At 51.1% G+C, this 17,744-nt stretch overlaps 2 protein-coding genes across 4 annotated transcripts in view; one reads left to right on the top strand and one right to left on the bottom strand.

Annotated features, from left to right (window-relative positions):
• Nucleotides 1–1,934, top strand: part of ACBD3 (acyl-CoA binding domain containing 3) — a 19,728-nt gene extending 17,794 nt beyond the window's left edge. The window contains exon 8 of the mRNA XM_080408746.1: nt 52–1,934. Within this exon, the coding sequence (XP_080264872.1) occupies nt 52–263 (212 nt within the window). The 3' untranslated portion in view covers nt 264–1,934. The remainder of the gene's footprint in view (nt 1–51) is intronic.
• The window catches only part of LOC308072214 (uncharacterized protein), a 29,975-nt gene continuing 14,026 nt past the window's right edge, over nt 1,796–17,744 (bottom strand). For 2 of the 3 annotated variants that reach the window (XM_080408770.1, XM_080408772.1), the window contains 2 exons: nt 15,267–15,371; nt 1,796–14,810 (listed from right to left, as the gene is read on the bottom strand). In XM_080408770.1, coding sequence (XP_080264896.1) covers nt 14,685–14,810; nt 15,267–15,371 — 231 coding nt within the window. In that variant the 3' untranslated portion in view covers nt 1,796–14,684. The other variant, XM_080408771.1, reaches the window with a different exon arrangement.

Genomic DNA, 17,744 nt, shown 5'->3' with positions numbered 1-17,744 from the left:
TTGTAAAGCATCCACCCATGTTAACGGACACTTTTTTTTTTTTCCTTGCAGAAAATACTAGCAGTGAAGAAAAAGCCAAAAAGAATGCCAACAAGCCTCAGCTAGATGAAATAGTGCCTGTGTACAGACGAGACTGTCACGAAGAAGTGTATGCTGGCAGCCACCAGTACCCAGGGAGAGGAGTTTATCTTCTTAAATTTGACAACTCCTACTCTCTATGGAGGTCAAAAACAGTTTACTACAGAGTTTATTATACTAGATAAAGGCGTGGCTGTGTCTGGGCTGTGCAGAAGATGTCATTTTATTTGGAATTTTCTTCAAGCATAATGGATCCTTTTGAGTCTGTGTTTTATCCTGTCTGTATCTGTATGGTTTGTGTGAACTTTAACAAGTAGACACTGGGATCTTCCTGCTCCATGACACTAATGCATATTGCATTGGGCTTAACACAGGATCTCCCTAGCCCTTTTGGGTATTGAAGTTAACCAATGGAAGTCATTGGCTCCAATGCTAAGGTCACATCAGTTGCGTTTGTTACAGCCTCATGAAAAAGGGGGAGGGAGTTGCTGGCTCACTGGCTGGGTGATCTGATGTTTCCAGGTCTGGATGCTTTGAATAACTTGTTAACGGTTAATTTAAAGGTCCCATCAATAACTGGTAGATTTGGATGCAGTTTGCTGTGTAGCAAGTTTCTCTTAACTGTAATTGAATGTCAGATTTTTACACCATTAAAACTTGAAACTTTTAAGTTGATGCAGTTTAGAAACAAGTTGTCTCGCTTCTGTCCTCATCAAAGAAGAAACATTCGGTTCCTTGAATCAGTGTAGTGGCTAAGACAGGGATGAACAGCATCCTGAAAGTACAGCAAATAACCTCTCCTGAAGATGTAAACTGAGTGACAATTTATAATATACGTAACAAGAAGAACCTTAATCTCTCTGCCCTGCTGCTAACCCTAGAATAGACAAAGTCATTTTTTGAGGCAATTGACTTTGAACCAGGGCACAAACAATTTCTAAGTTTGGTGGGTTTTTAATGGGGTAGACTTTAAAAAAAAAAAAAAAAAAAACCAAACCAAAAGAAAACAACAAACTAACTACAAACCTGAAAACAGTTTTCTGTACCATGTTCTGGTTTGTCTGTTTTTGTAAAACCTGAATAAGCACATTGTGCATCTGAAGAACAGTAAGTCACTTCGATAAAGTATAGGAATTAATGTTGCACTAATTATGGAAATCACTGCCAGTCCATTTTAGTCTGAGCTGGTGATCCGTGGGTGCAAACTTTCTGCTTTAATCTGTAAATGTCTGCAGAAAGGCAGAGTGCACATACAGATACTTAATAATGTAGCTTTAATCTCAGTTTCATATGGTTTGGTTGGGGCATTTCATATTTTGTATTGTGGAAAAATGCAGGTGGCTACCTGACTTGAGGCTGCAGAAGGAACCTGCTGTCCTTGGAGCCCTGCGCCCCAGGGGTGAGGTGTTGGCAGTGATGGCTTGCACAAGTGCTCTCTGCATGGGTAACTGAAAAGAAACTTGGTAACTAAAAGAAAACGGTTACTTTGGGTGTCTCAGATCAGTTCTTGCAGTAAGACTCCCATTGATTAGCTGCAGTGTGTACAGTTCCATGGCAGATGATACTAAGTTTGTGGGATTTGTTTGAATAATCAGTTTGTACATACATAATACTTTACTTTTCTCATACCAACCATGGAGATACTTCTCCTAGAGTGTTTAACTTGTCATCTTGCGTTTGGTTCAGCAACACCATACCAGCTTATAGCTAGTTAGTGCTGCTTTATCCAAAAACACTGTACAATGTTCTGCTCTTGTGTACATACAGTATATAAACCATGAATTTAGAAAGTACCTTGCTTTTAAAGAAAACTGTATTTAATGTAAAAAAAAACCCAAAAAAACAAAAAACAAAAACTTTTAAAAAGGCAGGCACTAATATATTTCTTCTGGTCTTCAATTTAAATTTTTTTTGTCCATACAAAAATGTTATAACTTTTTTCTCTAAGAATATCTGTTCTTGGGAGTGGTGTTTGTCGCTTTAAATGGCAGCACTTACTGTCATGTGTTGGATGTTAGAACTTTTACGTTTTCAGACTTTTTTTTTTTATTGCCTCTGGCTGTTGGTTAGTACAGTACAAGTGCGATTTCAAGATACCTTGAGATAGTATTTAATCCTAATTAAAATACATTTATCTGTAACGCTGTTGGCTTTTTATTGATCTGGAAACCTTGGCATTGCTGCATATGGCTATTGAGTTAAGTATGGCTATTGAGTTAAGATAAGCCTGTCCTCTTCCCTGTGATTTTTAAAAATCCAGTGCCATGTTAACAGTGTGGTCTTAGCAGCCAAATCACTTGGGCCAAAGGCTCTGCATGAGACATGTCACTATCTTGCTTGATGAGGCCATCTGTCAACATTAGAAGAGCCCAGCTTGAACAGCGTAATCACTTTGGTTTTTGAAAGGGTTGGATGTGGGCAGCTGACACTTGTAAGCTATTTTCTGCCTAGGAGAAAAGCATCCCCCTCTCCCCCCGAGGTATAGTGAACCCAGCCCCGAGGGGTGGTACGGGCTGGCAGCATTGTACTGAAAAGCCCTTTGCCCAGAACCATGCACGGTTTAGACTGAACAAGAAGAAAAGCAAGACTGGAGAGGCAAAAAGGCAAGTTATGCTAATTCTGTTAGCCAAAATTGCCCTCTGCCACTTCCCTGCTGCTAGTAAGTAGCTTATCCTGGAGCTGAGGCCAGAAGCGGGTTTTGCCCTAGTTTGCTGGGTGGCCCAGTCCCTGTAGGCAGCAACCTCTCAAGCTAGCGTGTTCAGATTTCATCTGGGGAGCAGAAGTCTCTTCAGGGAGAACAAAACAAACGCTGTGCTGCTAAAGCAAGATGCTGAGAATCAGTTCAATGTACCGTATGGTCTGAGAATGCTCCAAACTAGTTTCACGTGAAGTGTGTGAGTGTGTTGAAACCCAGGGTAATTACAGCAGCGAGCCCACCCCAACTGGACCTATTTTACCTGTCTCATGCATGTGTAAATTGCCCTTTTCTCCAATTAAAAGGGAAGCACTGTACTCCTCACCGCTCTCCTCCACAAGAGAGTTATTGTAAACACCTTCTGAAATGAACCGAGTCACTGGCAATAAATCTGAGTGATGCAACATAAACAGGTTGACAAAGCTCAGTACCAAATACACCAGTCCTCTGAGAAAAGCTAAATAATCTGAGGGCAAGACTTTGTTAAAAATGATGTCGTTTTTCAGAAGGACCATCAACATGGATGTTGCTTGTGCAGTCTCTTCTCCGAGGCAGGTGTGTGGGCAATACCAAGGCAAGGTCTTCCTTGACTCCACTTGCCCAGAAGGATAAACAGTGCGATTGAAACAAACTTGCTAATTAAGCCACTTGGCTGCTCTATGAAATTATCCTTGCCTATCTTCTTTGCTGGCCTTCCCTACCCCTTGGCTTTTAGCACTTTCTACCTTGTACTTTGTAAGTCACAGATTAAATGTTGTGTGATTTAAAGCAGCTGGATGCAACCTTTGAGGTAACTGTAATGGGCAGGGTCATAAAAATCAGCTGTCTGATGTCAAAGGAGGTCTAAGGGCTAGTTTAGCCATTTAACCTCCTCTTTACTCAGCTGCTTTGTAAGAGTAGGCTGTGTAGATGGGTTGGAGTACAAAGAAGCAAAGTAGCCATCCTTCACCCAGGTGCTAGCTGCTTCTTCAGACTGATTAACAGCTCAGGGCAGTCGTTAGCCTTGTTAATCTGAGAGAGCCATGCCACAGCTGCTTTCCGACAGCTCGGTGCTCTCTCCTTGCTAGCACAGATCCTGCAATCCCTATCCTCTTCTTTCAACAGACATTCCACACACACACACATTTGCAGTGAAAAGACTGCAAGGGAAAGCTGGGAAAAGCCTGCTCAAGACCTCGAATCCCTCCCAGCCTGTTTGCCTCGTGTTCCTGGCCTCTGGGACCAGGTCCCATTGCTCCTGCCCTTCCCCGAGCCTGGGGAGCGGGCCAGCACCTGCCGTACACGTGGCGCTTCTGGAAGGTGCCAGCTAGAGCAAGAGCCCGGCTGGAACGCACGTACCTCCAGGAGCTGTGGCAGTTACGGTTTCTCTCTTGCAAGCTGCCACTTCCTAGCTATTTCTGCTCTGTTCTCACCCGTTTCACCTCCCACCCCAAAACCATTTTTGTTTTTAAGGTCAAATTAATAAGCCCAGCTCCTGCTGTTAGTTCAGCCCAAGCTGAGCGGCAGGAGCGCTCGGCTCCCACTGCCAGCCGGTCTGTGCTGTCACTCCTGCTCCCCGGATGGGGAGCGGCATATACAAGAGGGAAAAAATCTGGATTTGGGTCCCTGCTTTGCTGTGTGCTGGTGGGAAGAGATTTGTTGCAGAGATGTGCGAGTCCCCACATTCGTCTTGGTCCCATGCTGTAGTTGGACTCAGGTGTGCCGTGGTGGTGGCACCAACAGCCGGTTTGATGGGGCAGGTTACAAATGTGAGCTATGTGCTTTTGAGTCTGTGGCTTAAAAAAAATCAAACCTCTCACGCTGCAGCGATGTCCAGCACCACTTACTGGAAGATTAAGCAAAGCGTGAACCAGCCATCCCAAATCTTTCCCCGAATACCGCTCATCTGAAGCCTGCCAGTTGCACATCAAAGGCTGCCCAGAGGTGTTTCATTGAGACAATGTCAGGTTGGCTTAAAGGAGTATATTAAACTCATTAGGATTAGTATTCAGTATTAGATTAGTATTAGATATTGCAATGCAATATAGATATTGCATATGTAAAGCTAGTGTTTGGTATCCTTAAAATAAGAAACTCGCAGGGAATGAGGAAAAACAAGGTCTTGTTGTCTATGACACGTTCTCCTCCTGACCTGTGAAAATAGGAATTTTCATGTCCGTCATGAAGCTGGTGAGAAACCTGCTGCTTTTACTCGGGGGGCTCAACACCAGCAGGCCTGACTGGTGCTGAGGCTTGGGGAAGCGCTCCCTGATTTCAGCCCACACTTCTCCTCAGGGTAGTGTTCTCCTCGGTGTTGGACTTGAGGTGTGACACCCCGTTGTTGGAAGGCAACGGCCACTTGGTGGGTGGGCTGTGGTGGGCTGTGCCCGTGCCCAGGAGCAGGTTTAGTGTTGCCCCTTGCAGGGCTTCTGAGCAAAAATCCCCTTCGGCTGCACTCCCCTGATGGAGTAGCTGGTCTGAATGAAAAAAAAATACAGGTGATTCCCTCAGCCTGGCCACTTGACCCCCTGTGCTGCCCTGCCAAGCTGGCTCCTGGCTTCTCTCCCAGCGCAGCCGCATCCCCGGCACGGCAGGGATGCGCAGGGGAAGCGTGGCCGGGGTTGCTGGCATCTCAGCTGTCTGGGGAAGCTCAAGCGTGCACTTTCCCCCCAGCACTCGTAACAAACTGTGGGCAGGAGGGCTGCCACCGCTCACCCGGCAAAACAAATGCTTGGCCTTCTGCCACCATTTCATTAGTAAAACGCCTGCACAGCCATTAATCTGCAGCACAGGATGCAGGAGACAGAGTTTAGGGTGCATGGGAATGGGATGGATGGATGGAGGGGCAGCTCCGTGGAGCCCAGCGAAACCCTCCTCTGCCCTGGGGCCAGCTGCAGGCACGTTTGGCTGTGGCTCTCATCAAACTGGCTTGGCCGTGGCCCTCAAACCCTTCCTGCACCCCATCAGCAGTCAGCTGTGGCCAGGCATACTTTCTAGACGCACCTGGGTAGACCTGATGCACTGCCTTGCTAGGGAAAAATAACTGCTGACATTCCCACTAACTAGAATTAAAATTAACACGAAGTCTGATATTTATTGCATATTGCAGCATCACATCAAGAAAAGCCCTTGCTTGTGGCCCTTCCTGCCTCCCAGCTGTGGGGCTGAGGCCAGGCAACTCGCCGCACCCCCTGCCCCAGGTGAGGGGCAGCAAGGGCTCAGCCCCCAGCTCTACACTGGCTCTGCAGGGCTGATCCCCCCGTCCAGGCAGGGGCACATCGGCTTTATGGGGGACAAACCCCGTTCCTCCTCATCGCCAGGTTGTTACAGCAGATGAAGCAAAACAGCCTTCGTGCCTCACCTGGCACCTGTGGGTGCTCAGAGCCCAGGGGCAGCTCCGCGCCGGGGCAGAAGAAGGGGTCTCCAAACCAATATAAGGTCTTTCTGCCCTTTGCGGTGCAGCCGTGGTTTGTGTTGGAGGCCTTCGGCAGTCACTTACTGACTCAAATCCGATTTCTCGGGCTCTTATCTTTGACACGTGCTGTAAAATACCGGGAAGTTATTTGCAGCCTGCATCAGGATAGTCAAACAAGATTGCAGAGCGAGCGCGGAGCAACTAGCAGAGCTTTATGTGATGCTTGTAAAATTTGATTCTGGTTTGCAGAGAATAGGGGTTTCAATATCTAAAAAAAAATAAAAAGTCATCAAACCTTGGCTTGCTTCGTACGCAGGGGAAAGTGACTTCAGTGCATGCCCAGTGATGGGAAGAACAAGGTGGGAAATGTTTTAATGCCGGTTTCAGCCATGCCCATTGCTGCCCCCCACCAGCACCCCAGGGCTGGGCTTTGCCCCAGCACAGCAGAGCACCAGCAGCACCCCCAGCAGCCCAGCACCCTCTGCCCCAGCCAGCTGCACCCCACAAGTGCCCCTCTTTGGCCCGACGTGCCTCTTGGCGGGCAGTGGGGACCCTCAAACCTGCACCAGCCCGAGGCCAAGCAAGCTGGGTGGGATGCGGTAACGCCGAGGAAAAGCACCAGCCTTCTGCAGGTTGGCCGGAGATAAAGCTGCACCCAATAAATCTGTGCAGGTTGCTCAGCCTGGCTGGGTTGTTTTCCCCCGGATGAGTAATGCTGTTTTCCTAGAGCCTGTCGACAATATTTTTCCTTGGCAAAGGCTCTCCCTGGGATGCTCGTGCCAAAACTAATTTTTACAGGTAGCCTTTTGTAGCCAGCCCGCTGGTGCTGGATGAGCAGGGGCTGGGGCAGCGCGCTCCCCCTGCCAGCACAAGGGACCCCACCACGAGCCGCTCTCTGCACTCCCTGAAACCAGCCATCCTGCCCGGAGCTGTGCTGGGTTTCTCTCCCCAGCCTCGCTGGTGGGGCTTTCGGTGGCCACAAAGCAGATGAAAACTGTAGCCACCTGCACGCCCAGCCCAGCCCGGGCTGGCTGGCTCGGTGGGTGCCAGCCCAGGGAGCCACAGCCGTGCTGGAGCAGCCTGGTCTGGACACGGCTGGAGAAGCCCCTTCCCCAGCACCAAGGGAAGCACAAGGACCAAAAACAATGGAAAAGAAGAGAAATAGCCGAAGGCTCTGGCTGTTGGTCTGGATTTCTGTGCTTCTGTGGGCTAGTATGTAATGTGGGGCTGGGCTCGGGCTGTGGGAGAGATGGGGCTTGCTCTTACCCATGGTGCAGGGTCAGGAGCCAAAGGGACGATGCCCGATGATGCCACCTCCCTCCCAATGCCCACGTGCCCCCAGGGCTCCCCAAGAGCCCCAGCATCACCATCCCCACTCAGACTCTACCACCACGAGGGTCTCAGGGACCGTGTCACCTGGGAGATCGGGGCACAACCTCATACATGGAGAAAGGAGGGATGAAGGGAAATCCCCACCAGAACTGCAAGCGGTGCAGGTAACCTCCTCTTGCATGGGGAGCTGCTTTGCCCAGTGGTAGGAGCATTTTTCTCAGCCAGGCTTGGAAAAACCCCACTCCCAGCTGCAACCCCACAGCTGTTTTTGAGGCAGGGAGCTGCAGCCCAGCAGCTGGGCGCCTGCTGGGCACCTGCCCTCTTTATTTTCCATCTCCACACTATTAGCAGTGCAAAATCCTTAACGAACTCAGCCGGGCAGGCCGGGTAATACACACAGGGCTGTGTCTGCACGCAGTGCCAGCACACTCCTTGAGACATGAGGATAACACGGCTGACGCATCCCCACACCACCGCGGAGGCTGGGGCTTGTGTTTCAACCACCAACAACATTTGAAGATATGTGAAAATGCAGTTGAAAGGAAAAAAACAAACAAGCACCACCCTAAACCAGCTAGTAACCTGTCTGGCTTGAAACTGTCCTCCAAAACCAGCAGCAACACTTGCCTCGGGCTCAGGACAGTCCCTACCAGCACCCCATACCCAGCACCAGTACCACCACTGCCTGCATCCCTGCCTGCAGAAGTGGGGAGAGGGATGCTTCAGCCAGCAAGGCACAAAGCAGATGCAGGACCCCATCCTCCGGCAGCAGCCAGACCAAGCCATCCTTGCAAAATAAACCCCCACTGCTCTCATTTCTCATGGCTTTTCATACCTTAACCATAGATAGCATTTAAATTCAATTAAAATCACCATTAAGTGAACTTTCTGTTACCACTAGGACATTAGTGCACAGCTCTGCCTGGCTACAGAGGTTCAGCCCAGGGGCAGGTGGCCCCAGGGGAGCGGGCGGCTGTATGTCCTGGGGCCCACCCCATGGGTTTGCTGGAAATTTTCCTCATTTTCCTTGCTAGAAAGGTCTGGGAGGCAGCCAAGCCCCCTTGGCTCTGCCTGGGATGCAGGCAGTGCCCCGGCCCCCACGGCAGCCAGGGCATGTGGCCAGGGTGGCATGTCCCACAGGGCTGTTGCTGATGTGCACGTATGCTCCTGCACGCATGGAGGGGACCCTCCAGACCAGGCTTTGCAGGGCTTTCCATGAAACGCTTGCCCTTATTGGCAGTGCTGTGTATGTGCACATTGGAGCACCTACTGCCCGCTGCGCCAGGCACCCTGCGCCTTCCCCACGGCCGGTGTGGGAGCATGGGGGCATCAAGCTGCTCGTACCCTTGGCTCTGCATTGCTCTGGTATGGGCACCCAGAAGAAGGTGTGCCAGATGCCAACTTGGGTGCAGAAGAGGACCTTGGAGGAGCCTTTGGGAGAGCCAGTGCAAAGCTCCTGCGGCACAAATCCTGCTGCTCCCAACAGCTGCCTGCGTTGGCTTCCATGTGCCCAGCCTGGCACGGCCACGCTCGGGGGGCAGCAGCCGGAGCCCAGCATGCCTCAGCAAAGCAGCCACGGGCGCTGATGCTGTTTTACACCAGTAAAAATGGAGGGGGGGGGGGATGCAAAAATAGGGGGAAACCCCATAGCGGCGCTGCGGGGAGCAGCCTGGGGCATGGCCAGCGCTGCCAGCGTGCCCCAGCGTGGTGACAGCGGCAGCCCCCGCCGCTGCTGTGTCCCTGCCCAGACACATCTGGTGGGCTGGATTTGGCCCAGCAGCGCTGCTGGCACGTCGTGCTGGTGAGGAACCCCCAGCTCCCGAGGGGGATCCGCATCCACCCAACCACCAGCCTTGCACAGGGAGCGGCTGGGATCGCGCCATTAGATGGGGCTATAGTTAAAGAATTAGGATTTGTAAATTATCTTTTGGACTCTGGACAGGACTTGTCCCCGAGCAGCAGGCAAGTGTTGGCCATCCCTGCCCTGGTATCCCAGTCTGCGGTGGGTGCAGGGAATGCTTCTGGGATGCAGAGGCATGGTGGGAGGGATGGGAGTCCCACAGAACCCGTGGGAAGCTGTAGGTGGGAGAAGTTACCATATTGCCTGTGTCCACTCTTGGTGTTGCAAAATTTATCCATGCTAATTCCCCTGTAACACCACCTCATTTTTCCCTGGTGTAGTTCATAGATCATAGAAATGGGAAAGACCCCTGGCAAAGGCAGATGCCTGGTGCTCATCTGCCCATGAGCTCATTCTGGCTTGCTGAGACTCACCAATTTCTGACCTAAACCAGGTAACTGTCAAAGCTGCAGGCACTGACTAGGAAAAAAAAATAATCCAGCTGAAGGTTTTGGAGCTTCAGAATGATACCAAGCCTAGCAGCCCCCAGGGGCATCAGCATCTCCAGCATCTCCATGGCACTGATGGGAGTGATGAGGCACGGAGCAGAGCTTGCCCAGGGTTTGCCAAGCCACAGCCGGATCCCTTTGCCACAGGACCATCCCAACCTTATTTCCATGCAAACTCATGTGGCTTCACAGTGCACAAAACAGCGCCGGTGGCAGAGGAGCTGAGCTGGCCCTCGCCCCAGCAGCGCTAGCATCTCTCCTACTACAGTATAGTAACTACTGGATCATAAACCATAAAACCAAACTGCTCCATGCCATCAGGCTGCCAAACACATCCCTCTTGATATTCCCTGCTTTCCGTAAATATTTTATTTTATTCCCAAGCACGTTCCCAGTAAATTGTAACATTTTTCCCACAAGGAAGCAGGAAGGTTGCACCTGATAGACTGTGCTGAGGCCACAGCTTGGTGCCATGCTCCCAGCTTCATGGGATGGGACTGATGTGTGCACCCATCTTTTCCCAGGTCAGAGCTGCACTTACCTGATCACCATCAAGGCAAGCACAGCCACCAGATCCCTCCCTGCATAGCAGAAATCCACTTTCTAGCACTGCAGATTACTGCCTAACTGGTTTAGTTTCAGGCCTTTCCCCTTTGAGGACACAAGTGCCCGGTAATAGCTGCTGGCTTTTTGCTCCCAAAGCTGCTTCTTCTGGGCAAAAGAAAACCAAATTCATTTCTTTCATTAAAATTGACAAGGGAAAGTCATAGATTTCAGATCTATCTGTCTCACCCCAGCCCTGAGCCAGAGTCAGCAGCAGCAGCTGCTGCTAAGGCAATAGAGGCACATGGTGATGCGATGCTCGGGGCCCAGGGCCCAGGCAGAGGTGGGCATCTGCAGGAGGATGCTTACCTTAAGCAACAAGAATGAAACTTGCTTTAAAGGCTGCCTTACCAGCAGGGGAACGTGCTTTTACTCTGCTTGAGTGATATTGAACACTCTGGGGAAGCTGCTGCCCTGCCAGCAGCACCTGGTGCTGCAGCTCATGAAAACAACCCCCACATTTCCCCAGGAACTTTGTGCCTAAAAAAATCCTTACCCTAAAATGATATTGTCAAGGCTGGACCTTCTTTTTACAGCAGGAGAAAGAAACCAGCAGCAGGCTGGGCTCTAGCGGTGGGGGAAGAGGGGCCGTGCCAGGGCTGTGGGGTGAGCATCTTCCCTCAGCGTGCGGAGACCTGGACCTGCGCCCATGACGCACGAGTCAACAGCCCTGAGAAGTGCCCGGCAGCCTTAAAGGTTAATTTGAGACACTAAGGCATTCCAGTTTTCAAAGCTTTTTATTTTTTGGCTCGCTAAGGCATGGTACTTATCATGCAAGTCAGGTCGAGCAGGGCAGCCCACTGCCAAAACACAGTCATGGTGGGAAAACATTGCCCACAGCCTTTGGTTTGTGTCTCCAGAGTCACTACACCTACCTGGGCACTCGGGGGGAGTGGGGGGTTCCAGAGCACCAGCTAGTCCATAAAGTTATTTTAAGGCTTTATTTATTTTTTTTTAATTGACTGTTCAATCCCAAACAAAGGAAACCAGAGGAAAAGCCACAATGCTGTCAGAAAGGGACAGGATTTTGGCAGCACTCGCAGCGTGCCACCTCCCGTTATTTGTGGGAATAAAGCCATCTAGCCGGGCTGGGAGGAAGAAGGAGTCAGGCCCTCAGCCGGCACCCAAACCCGCTCCAGGGGAGGACATTTTGCAGAGCTCCGGGGAGGACGGAGCAGCCTGGCCGAAAGCCACCGTCCCTCACCAGGGACAGGGGACAGCCTCACCGCCGCCTGGCCATGGCCAGGCACGCACCGTATCCCCCGGGCTAACACCAGCTATTCAAAACCCAGCCCTTCCCATCTTTTCCAAAGTATAAATGGCCAAAATACGGACCAAACCAAGGAAACGCGAGGCTGCCCGAGCCAGCAGCGCACGCGCCCAGCTGAGGGAGGCGAGCAGGAAAAGAAATAGGAAGCAGAGACAAAGAATTTCCGCAACATCCCCCAAAACGACTTCCCGCACGCGGGGAGTCAGGAAGCGTTTATGGGAGAGATGCCCAGCCCAGGCTGAGCAGGACTGGGGCCCCAGGCAGCCTCCAGGAAAACAGATTACAGCATAGGGAAATAGATGGAAACTCACAGCCCACATCCACGGTAAAAATCCCACCTGACGTGTCAAGAGCCCTGGATTTGGGAATGGCAAATACGTATGTGCCACACCTGAGAAAACAGATGGACCAGGTCCTCCAGGACCCATATCTACATCCCACCCCCAGCAGAAAAACCCCTCCCAACAGCCCGGTGAGGAGTCAGCCACCAGCAACACCACTGATCCTCTCTCAGCCTGTGGGGACCCCCATTTCAACACCACCCCCACTTTGCTCCAGGAGGAAAACAGAGGAATGGGTTACTTACGGGGTGAGAAATACCATGCACGGATAACTAACTTGGTCCCAGCCCAGGGGGCAGAAAGGCTGCAGCCCCAGGAGATGCTTTTTTAATTGCTTGCAGCAAGCCTGGAGGAGCTGGTGGCCGCCCGGTGTGGCTCCCTGCATCCAGCACCGCCTGGTGACACTTCATACATCCCAAAAGTGCTGCTGACCAGCGCGCAGGATTTGGGCAAATGGTAGGTAACATTTTTCCTGCTTCTGTGGGAATTCCTGGGTTTACCTGCGCTGTTAGGAAGCGGTGCTGCCCGGCACATCGCTTTCCCAGCCCCGCAGCCGTTTGCTGCGGGCAATGCCAGCTGCTGCAGGGGCAGGGCCTGGCATTACAAATATTTGACCCTTATGTATTCAAAAGGGGTTTTGTTAGAGCATCTTTTGGAAAGCCTCTGTTTAGTACATGAAAGTATGAAAAAGTGTGACTTTTTTTTTCTTATCATTTGACGGGCTATTGGTTGTGGGTTTCTTCTGTTTTGTGTGGCTGGCAACCCCCTGCTCAAGGCTGCTAAATTAAAGATTTCATTGGGGGTTCTTAAATAAGCCTTTTCCTATCAGATTATAAAGTGGCATTTTTTTTTCAGTTTATCCCTGTTATTCACCAGCTTCCCACCAACCAGATTTGCTTTTCTTGGAACCCTCACGTTTCGCTGGTGCCGCATGCTTTGAGCACTGATGTGTTGGGAGCATCTCTCACGTGCAGGGTGGGACCAGCCGCCATCGCCCAAGACAGTGGGAAAAAAACAAAACTCTGAGGTGCAATTAGGCCTTTTTTTCCCCTGATCTGTTTAACAGTAGACAGTTAATGCCTGTAGTTGAAAGCACTTCATTAGACAGCTCATTAGTTAAGCATGCTTGTACTGTGATTTCTTCTGTCCCCATACATGTGACAAGGGAAGCTGACGAATTTATGGGAATTATTTAAATCACCCATGTCCCACAACTAAAACTCAAATACCCTGACAAGCAAAGAAGCATTAATACCTACAGCTTCCCAGCGTTTTCCCAGTGTCGCTACTGTTCACCAAAATATTAATAAGCCCTAGTGCAATAATAGTTAACATTTTAGCTAGTCAAAAGGGAGGGGGATTTTAAGCATTAATTTGTCAGGAAGATGACAAGATTATATGCATCGTCAGAAAACTAGCTCATTAAAACTGCCATCATGCAAATACTTGGCCATACTTTACTGTAATAGCATAAAGCAAGGAGGCTGCTCTTGATGGCAACTTACTGCAGCCGTGCAGTGGGAGGGTCACGGCTTAGCTGCGAGGGAATGGATGTATGGCAAGGCGGTGGGATCTTCTGGGAAAAAAATCTAGGCTCAAGTGGGAGAGATGGCATTTCTTGGTTTTGCTCAACCTGTGGGCCACGATGTGCCAGTTGTGAGCTGACAACATTTGTTGCCTTCTAAACGTTCCCCTTCACACAATGAACGGGAAAGAGGATGAGCAGCTTTAAGTCCCTTTTCTAAGCATAAAGATGCAGTTGACCCCAGAAGTATGAATCCTCTCCAGCACACAGCCCTGCCACATTACCCCTAAGGCGCACAGCCACGCATACAAGTGAGACAAGAAGAGGTGACCAAAAGTCCCTTCCCAGGCTTTACCCCGTGACCGAAGGATACCTCAAAGTTTCAGCTGTAAGAGTAACCTTTAATGATTTATTTTAAGCCTTTATCATTGTAATATATAATACCCTGATGCTGGATTTGCACAGATTTTCAGCAACCACATTGCACTCTGCTTACACATGGTGCATCCGAGGAGTACATCTATTTTCGAAGGAGCACACGCTGCATCTTTAGTGTTCAGTGAAAGGCTCTGAGGTCCTTGGGGAAAAGAAACCTGGAAACATGCATTTTCAGACACTATTTGCTCTGCTACACTCCCTGTGCATGCGAGGAAGAGGAGCAGCCCTAAGCAGCAGCTACACGAAGACCTGGCAGGTGCCACAACTTGGATGCCTGTCATGTAGGGAGGACCTAACTTTACTACTGGTCCCAGTGGTGCTGTGTGGGAAGGAGCTGAGTGCAGATGAGCACTTCCTCACTTGGTCACTCAAGGAGGGAGTGAGGCATTTACTGTTTTTAAATAAAACCAAGTGTTTCCCTTTCCACTCCCCTTCCGAATGGCAAGGGCCACTGGTAGGGTGTCTGATGCTCTCCATGGGCACTGGCACTGTGCCCAGTGTGCCAGGGCTGGGATGGGAGGGAGATGGGCTGCCCCAGCTCCAGCTGGGCACCCTCACTGCTCTGTCTCACCCTGAGATTCGGGTTGTTTGGCACGGGGCAGCACCATCACTGGGCAGACGCTATTGCCTTTGCTTGATGAGGGCGGCAGAGATGTTCCTCACACACAAGGAATGCTGAGTCCACAAGGCTGAGCCCACAGCCTCCACTGCAGCTCCTGTCTCAGGGCTGGGCTCTCCGTGGGGCACCGAGGTGGTGACAGAGCGATCGTCCCAGGAAGGTGAGTCTGAAAAAACAGTGGTTTTACCCTTGTGACTGCAGAGCCAGGTCCCTGGAGGGCTGCCCAGGACCCCAGGACCTCACAGCATGCACTCAAGCCACCCCCAACCATCCACCCAATTCTCATGTTGCCCCATTGCCGCTGCTCTCTGTGCCCAGTGTCCCACCTCCTCCCAAAGCATCCTCACCAGACCCCTCTGTTCACATCCACTCCTGCCCCACCCAGAAGCTCCCACCAGGGCTGGGATGCTGGGATGCTGGGATGCTGGGATGCTGAACTGCCTGGTTTTGCTGGGAGCTGCTCAGTACTCAGAAGGAAAAAAGAGGGGGGACTGGAGTCTGCATGAAAAATATGATGGCGACAAAATGTTATTATAGCCACAGCACCTGGTTATTAAGGAGAGGCAGGGAGAGGTAACATCTTTTATAGGACCAATTTATAGTGTTGGGAAAACAGGCTTACCAGCACAGGCACCCACTCGCAGGAGAATGTATGTGCTTCCTCTGGGGTGACATCCATTAAAGGGATGTATTTGGATGGGATGGTGAGGAGCAGCAGCACAAAATCCTAAAATAGACACAGCAATGCTTCTTTCTGTCTGGTTCCGCTCGCACAGGAGTTTCTGCTGCTCCTCCAGCAACTTGCCTAAGGAGAGATGTTTTCTTCCAGCCCTGTACCCATCTCCACCCCAAAGCTGGCCCAGAGAAGGGGCTCAGGCTCCAGAGCCACCTCTGCCATCCAGCTCAGTGCTCCCTGTCATTGCTGGAAGTTTTATACAAACAATATACCCATCACACAGCTTCCACGCTTCTCATCTCCCCTTGTCAGCCTTTGCATTGTATGTATAAATTCAAGTGATGCCTGTAGCAGGAAATTTCACAGCCCAAGGGGTAGGAAAATGTCCAGGGAAAACCCAAATGGCAAGGCAGGGAAATTAGTGGGAGTGGAAGGGGGAGGTGGTGGGTGCTAAATTCCAACTTAGGAAATCAGGCTGACAACTGAGCAAGCAAACACAGATGGAAGGAAATTAAAGACCATCTTCATCTCGTCTCTGAAATCCTCTCCGTTTATGTAGCCAGCTTCTGCTGCAGGAGGGAGGTGGGATGGAGAAGGGGCTGGGAAGGCAGGAGATAAGCAGCACAGTGCACCTGGAGGTCCCTAAAGAGGACCACAGACCCCTGGAGTGATACCCAGCTTTCCTTTCCCAACCCTGTCTCGCCTCACTGAGCTGTATAGTCCATTCTACAGGGGCTTTTAAGTGCTGGCCCAATATCTGTGACTCCTGGCCCACCCCCTGCTGCTGCCACCAGGGCCTGACACCCCAACCCAGCACACAGCAACGCCTCAGCTGTGCTCCTACATGAAAGACTTGGCACACTCCCTGCCACGCTCGGGTGAGCCAAATATCCTTTCCTTTGAATTTGCTTCAGACATACCAGCCGTAAACCTCAGCCCCTGGCCTCTTGTCTCCATTTGATGAGACAGGCTCAGAGGAAGGAAGGGATCCAGCTTTCACCGTGCCGGGCAGCCTCAGTGCGTCTGCTGAGCAAACACCCTCGGGTTCTCCCCCCACTGCCCAAATCACCTCCCCATCCCCTCACCTCCTCCTTTTCCAGCCCCACCGGGCAAGCGACCGGCACTGGTAAAGCTGCAATGGCCTTTGCCATCCCTCGGCGCTGGCGTCGCGGTGCCCAGAGCCGGGCCGGCCGCTGCCCTCTGAAGCCCTGCCAAAGGGGCGAGCTCCTGTGAAACCCCTCTCCGGGCTGGAGGCATTGAGCACTTTTAGAAACAGAGCCCCGTCTTCTGTGAACTCGCTTTTTTCCTGTGCACAGGCACTCTGTCACCTCTCTGAATTGACTCTGGGCCCTGGGCAGCTTTCCTCCCCCGAGTCCTTTACCCCCCGAGTCTTTTTGCCTTGTTGCTAGAACAGAGCAGTGCCCCCGCACTGCCCCGTGCCCCCCCGGCCGCTGGCCTCCGCTCCCCACTGAATTCCTCAGCCACGCCGCTCCCAGAATGGATGCATCATGGGCAGGAGCCGTTTTCAACTACTTTAACAAAGCAATTGATCAAAGAGGCATTTGGGGTTTTTTAATTTTCCTTCTTCCCCAACTTGTGAAATGTTTGTTCTTCTCTGAAACGCAGAGACGGGGGAACAAAGCAAAGCTGAGAGAGCTGCTGGCTCCTTCAACGGGGCCTGGATTCGGTCCCTCACAGCCAGTGAAGCTGCACAGTCTCGCTGACTGTGAGCCATCATCACACAAATGTACGGCCCCTCAGTGCCCGTCCTCCCCTCCCCAGGTGACTTTAACCTTTTATTTTCTTGCAAGTCCCACTGAAGTCAAGGCAAAGCAAGTGCTGGCTGGAGAGCAGGACTTGACCAGGTCCCTCCCGGCATGCTGCCCGCATCCTTGCCTTGCTGCTAAGAGAAGTAGCTGCTGCGTTAGCCAACAGAATATTTTTTTTCTCACCACGGCTGTGCCTCCAGCATGGCTTCAGCAGCCCTCTTCCAGGTGTATGTAGGACTAAGGAGAAACCTTAGCATAGGAGGAACCTTTTATTATGATGGGAAGTTGAAGCATTTACCCCAAAACGCCTTCAACCATTGTCACAACTGATGCTCTTTGATTTTATTTCAGCAACCAGCCCAGGGACTACTACTGCCACAGCACCCTGTGACATGCAGCCCCAAGATGGTCTTTGCTACAAGCATCCCATTGGGGTGACCATTGTGCTGCTGCTGAAAGGAAATTTTTCCTTATGCAGCACGCAGATTAAAGTGGTTCTGCTCAGTGATGGATTTATTCCGGAACAGCTTGAAAAGGGCACCATTGCCCTTCCATTTGCTTCCATGAAACACTCAGAATTGCCCAGCCTGCCGCACAGATGCTCTGCTCTCTCAGTAGCCATCGGCTATAGTTTTGACCGCTGGCTTTCCTGTAC

The sequence above is a fragment of the Falco punctatus genome, assembly GCF_963210335.1.
Source record: "Falco punctatus genome assembly, chromosome: 12".
NCBI classification, from domain to species: Eukaryota; Metazoa; Chordata; class Aves; order Falconiformes; family Falconidae; genus Falco; species Falco punctatus.
This window is presented reverse-complemented; position numbering and strand designations above follow the sequence as displayed.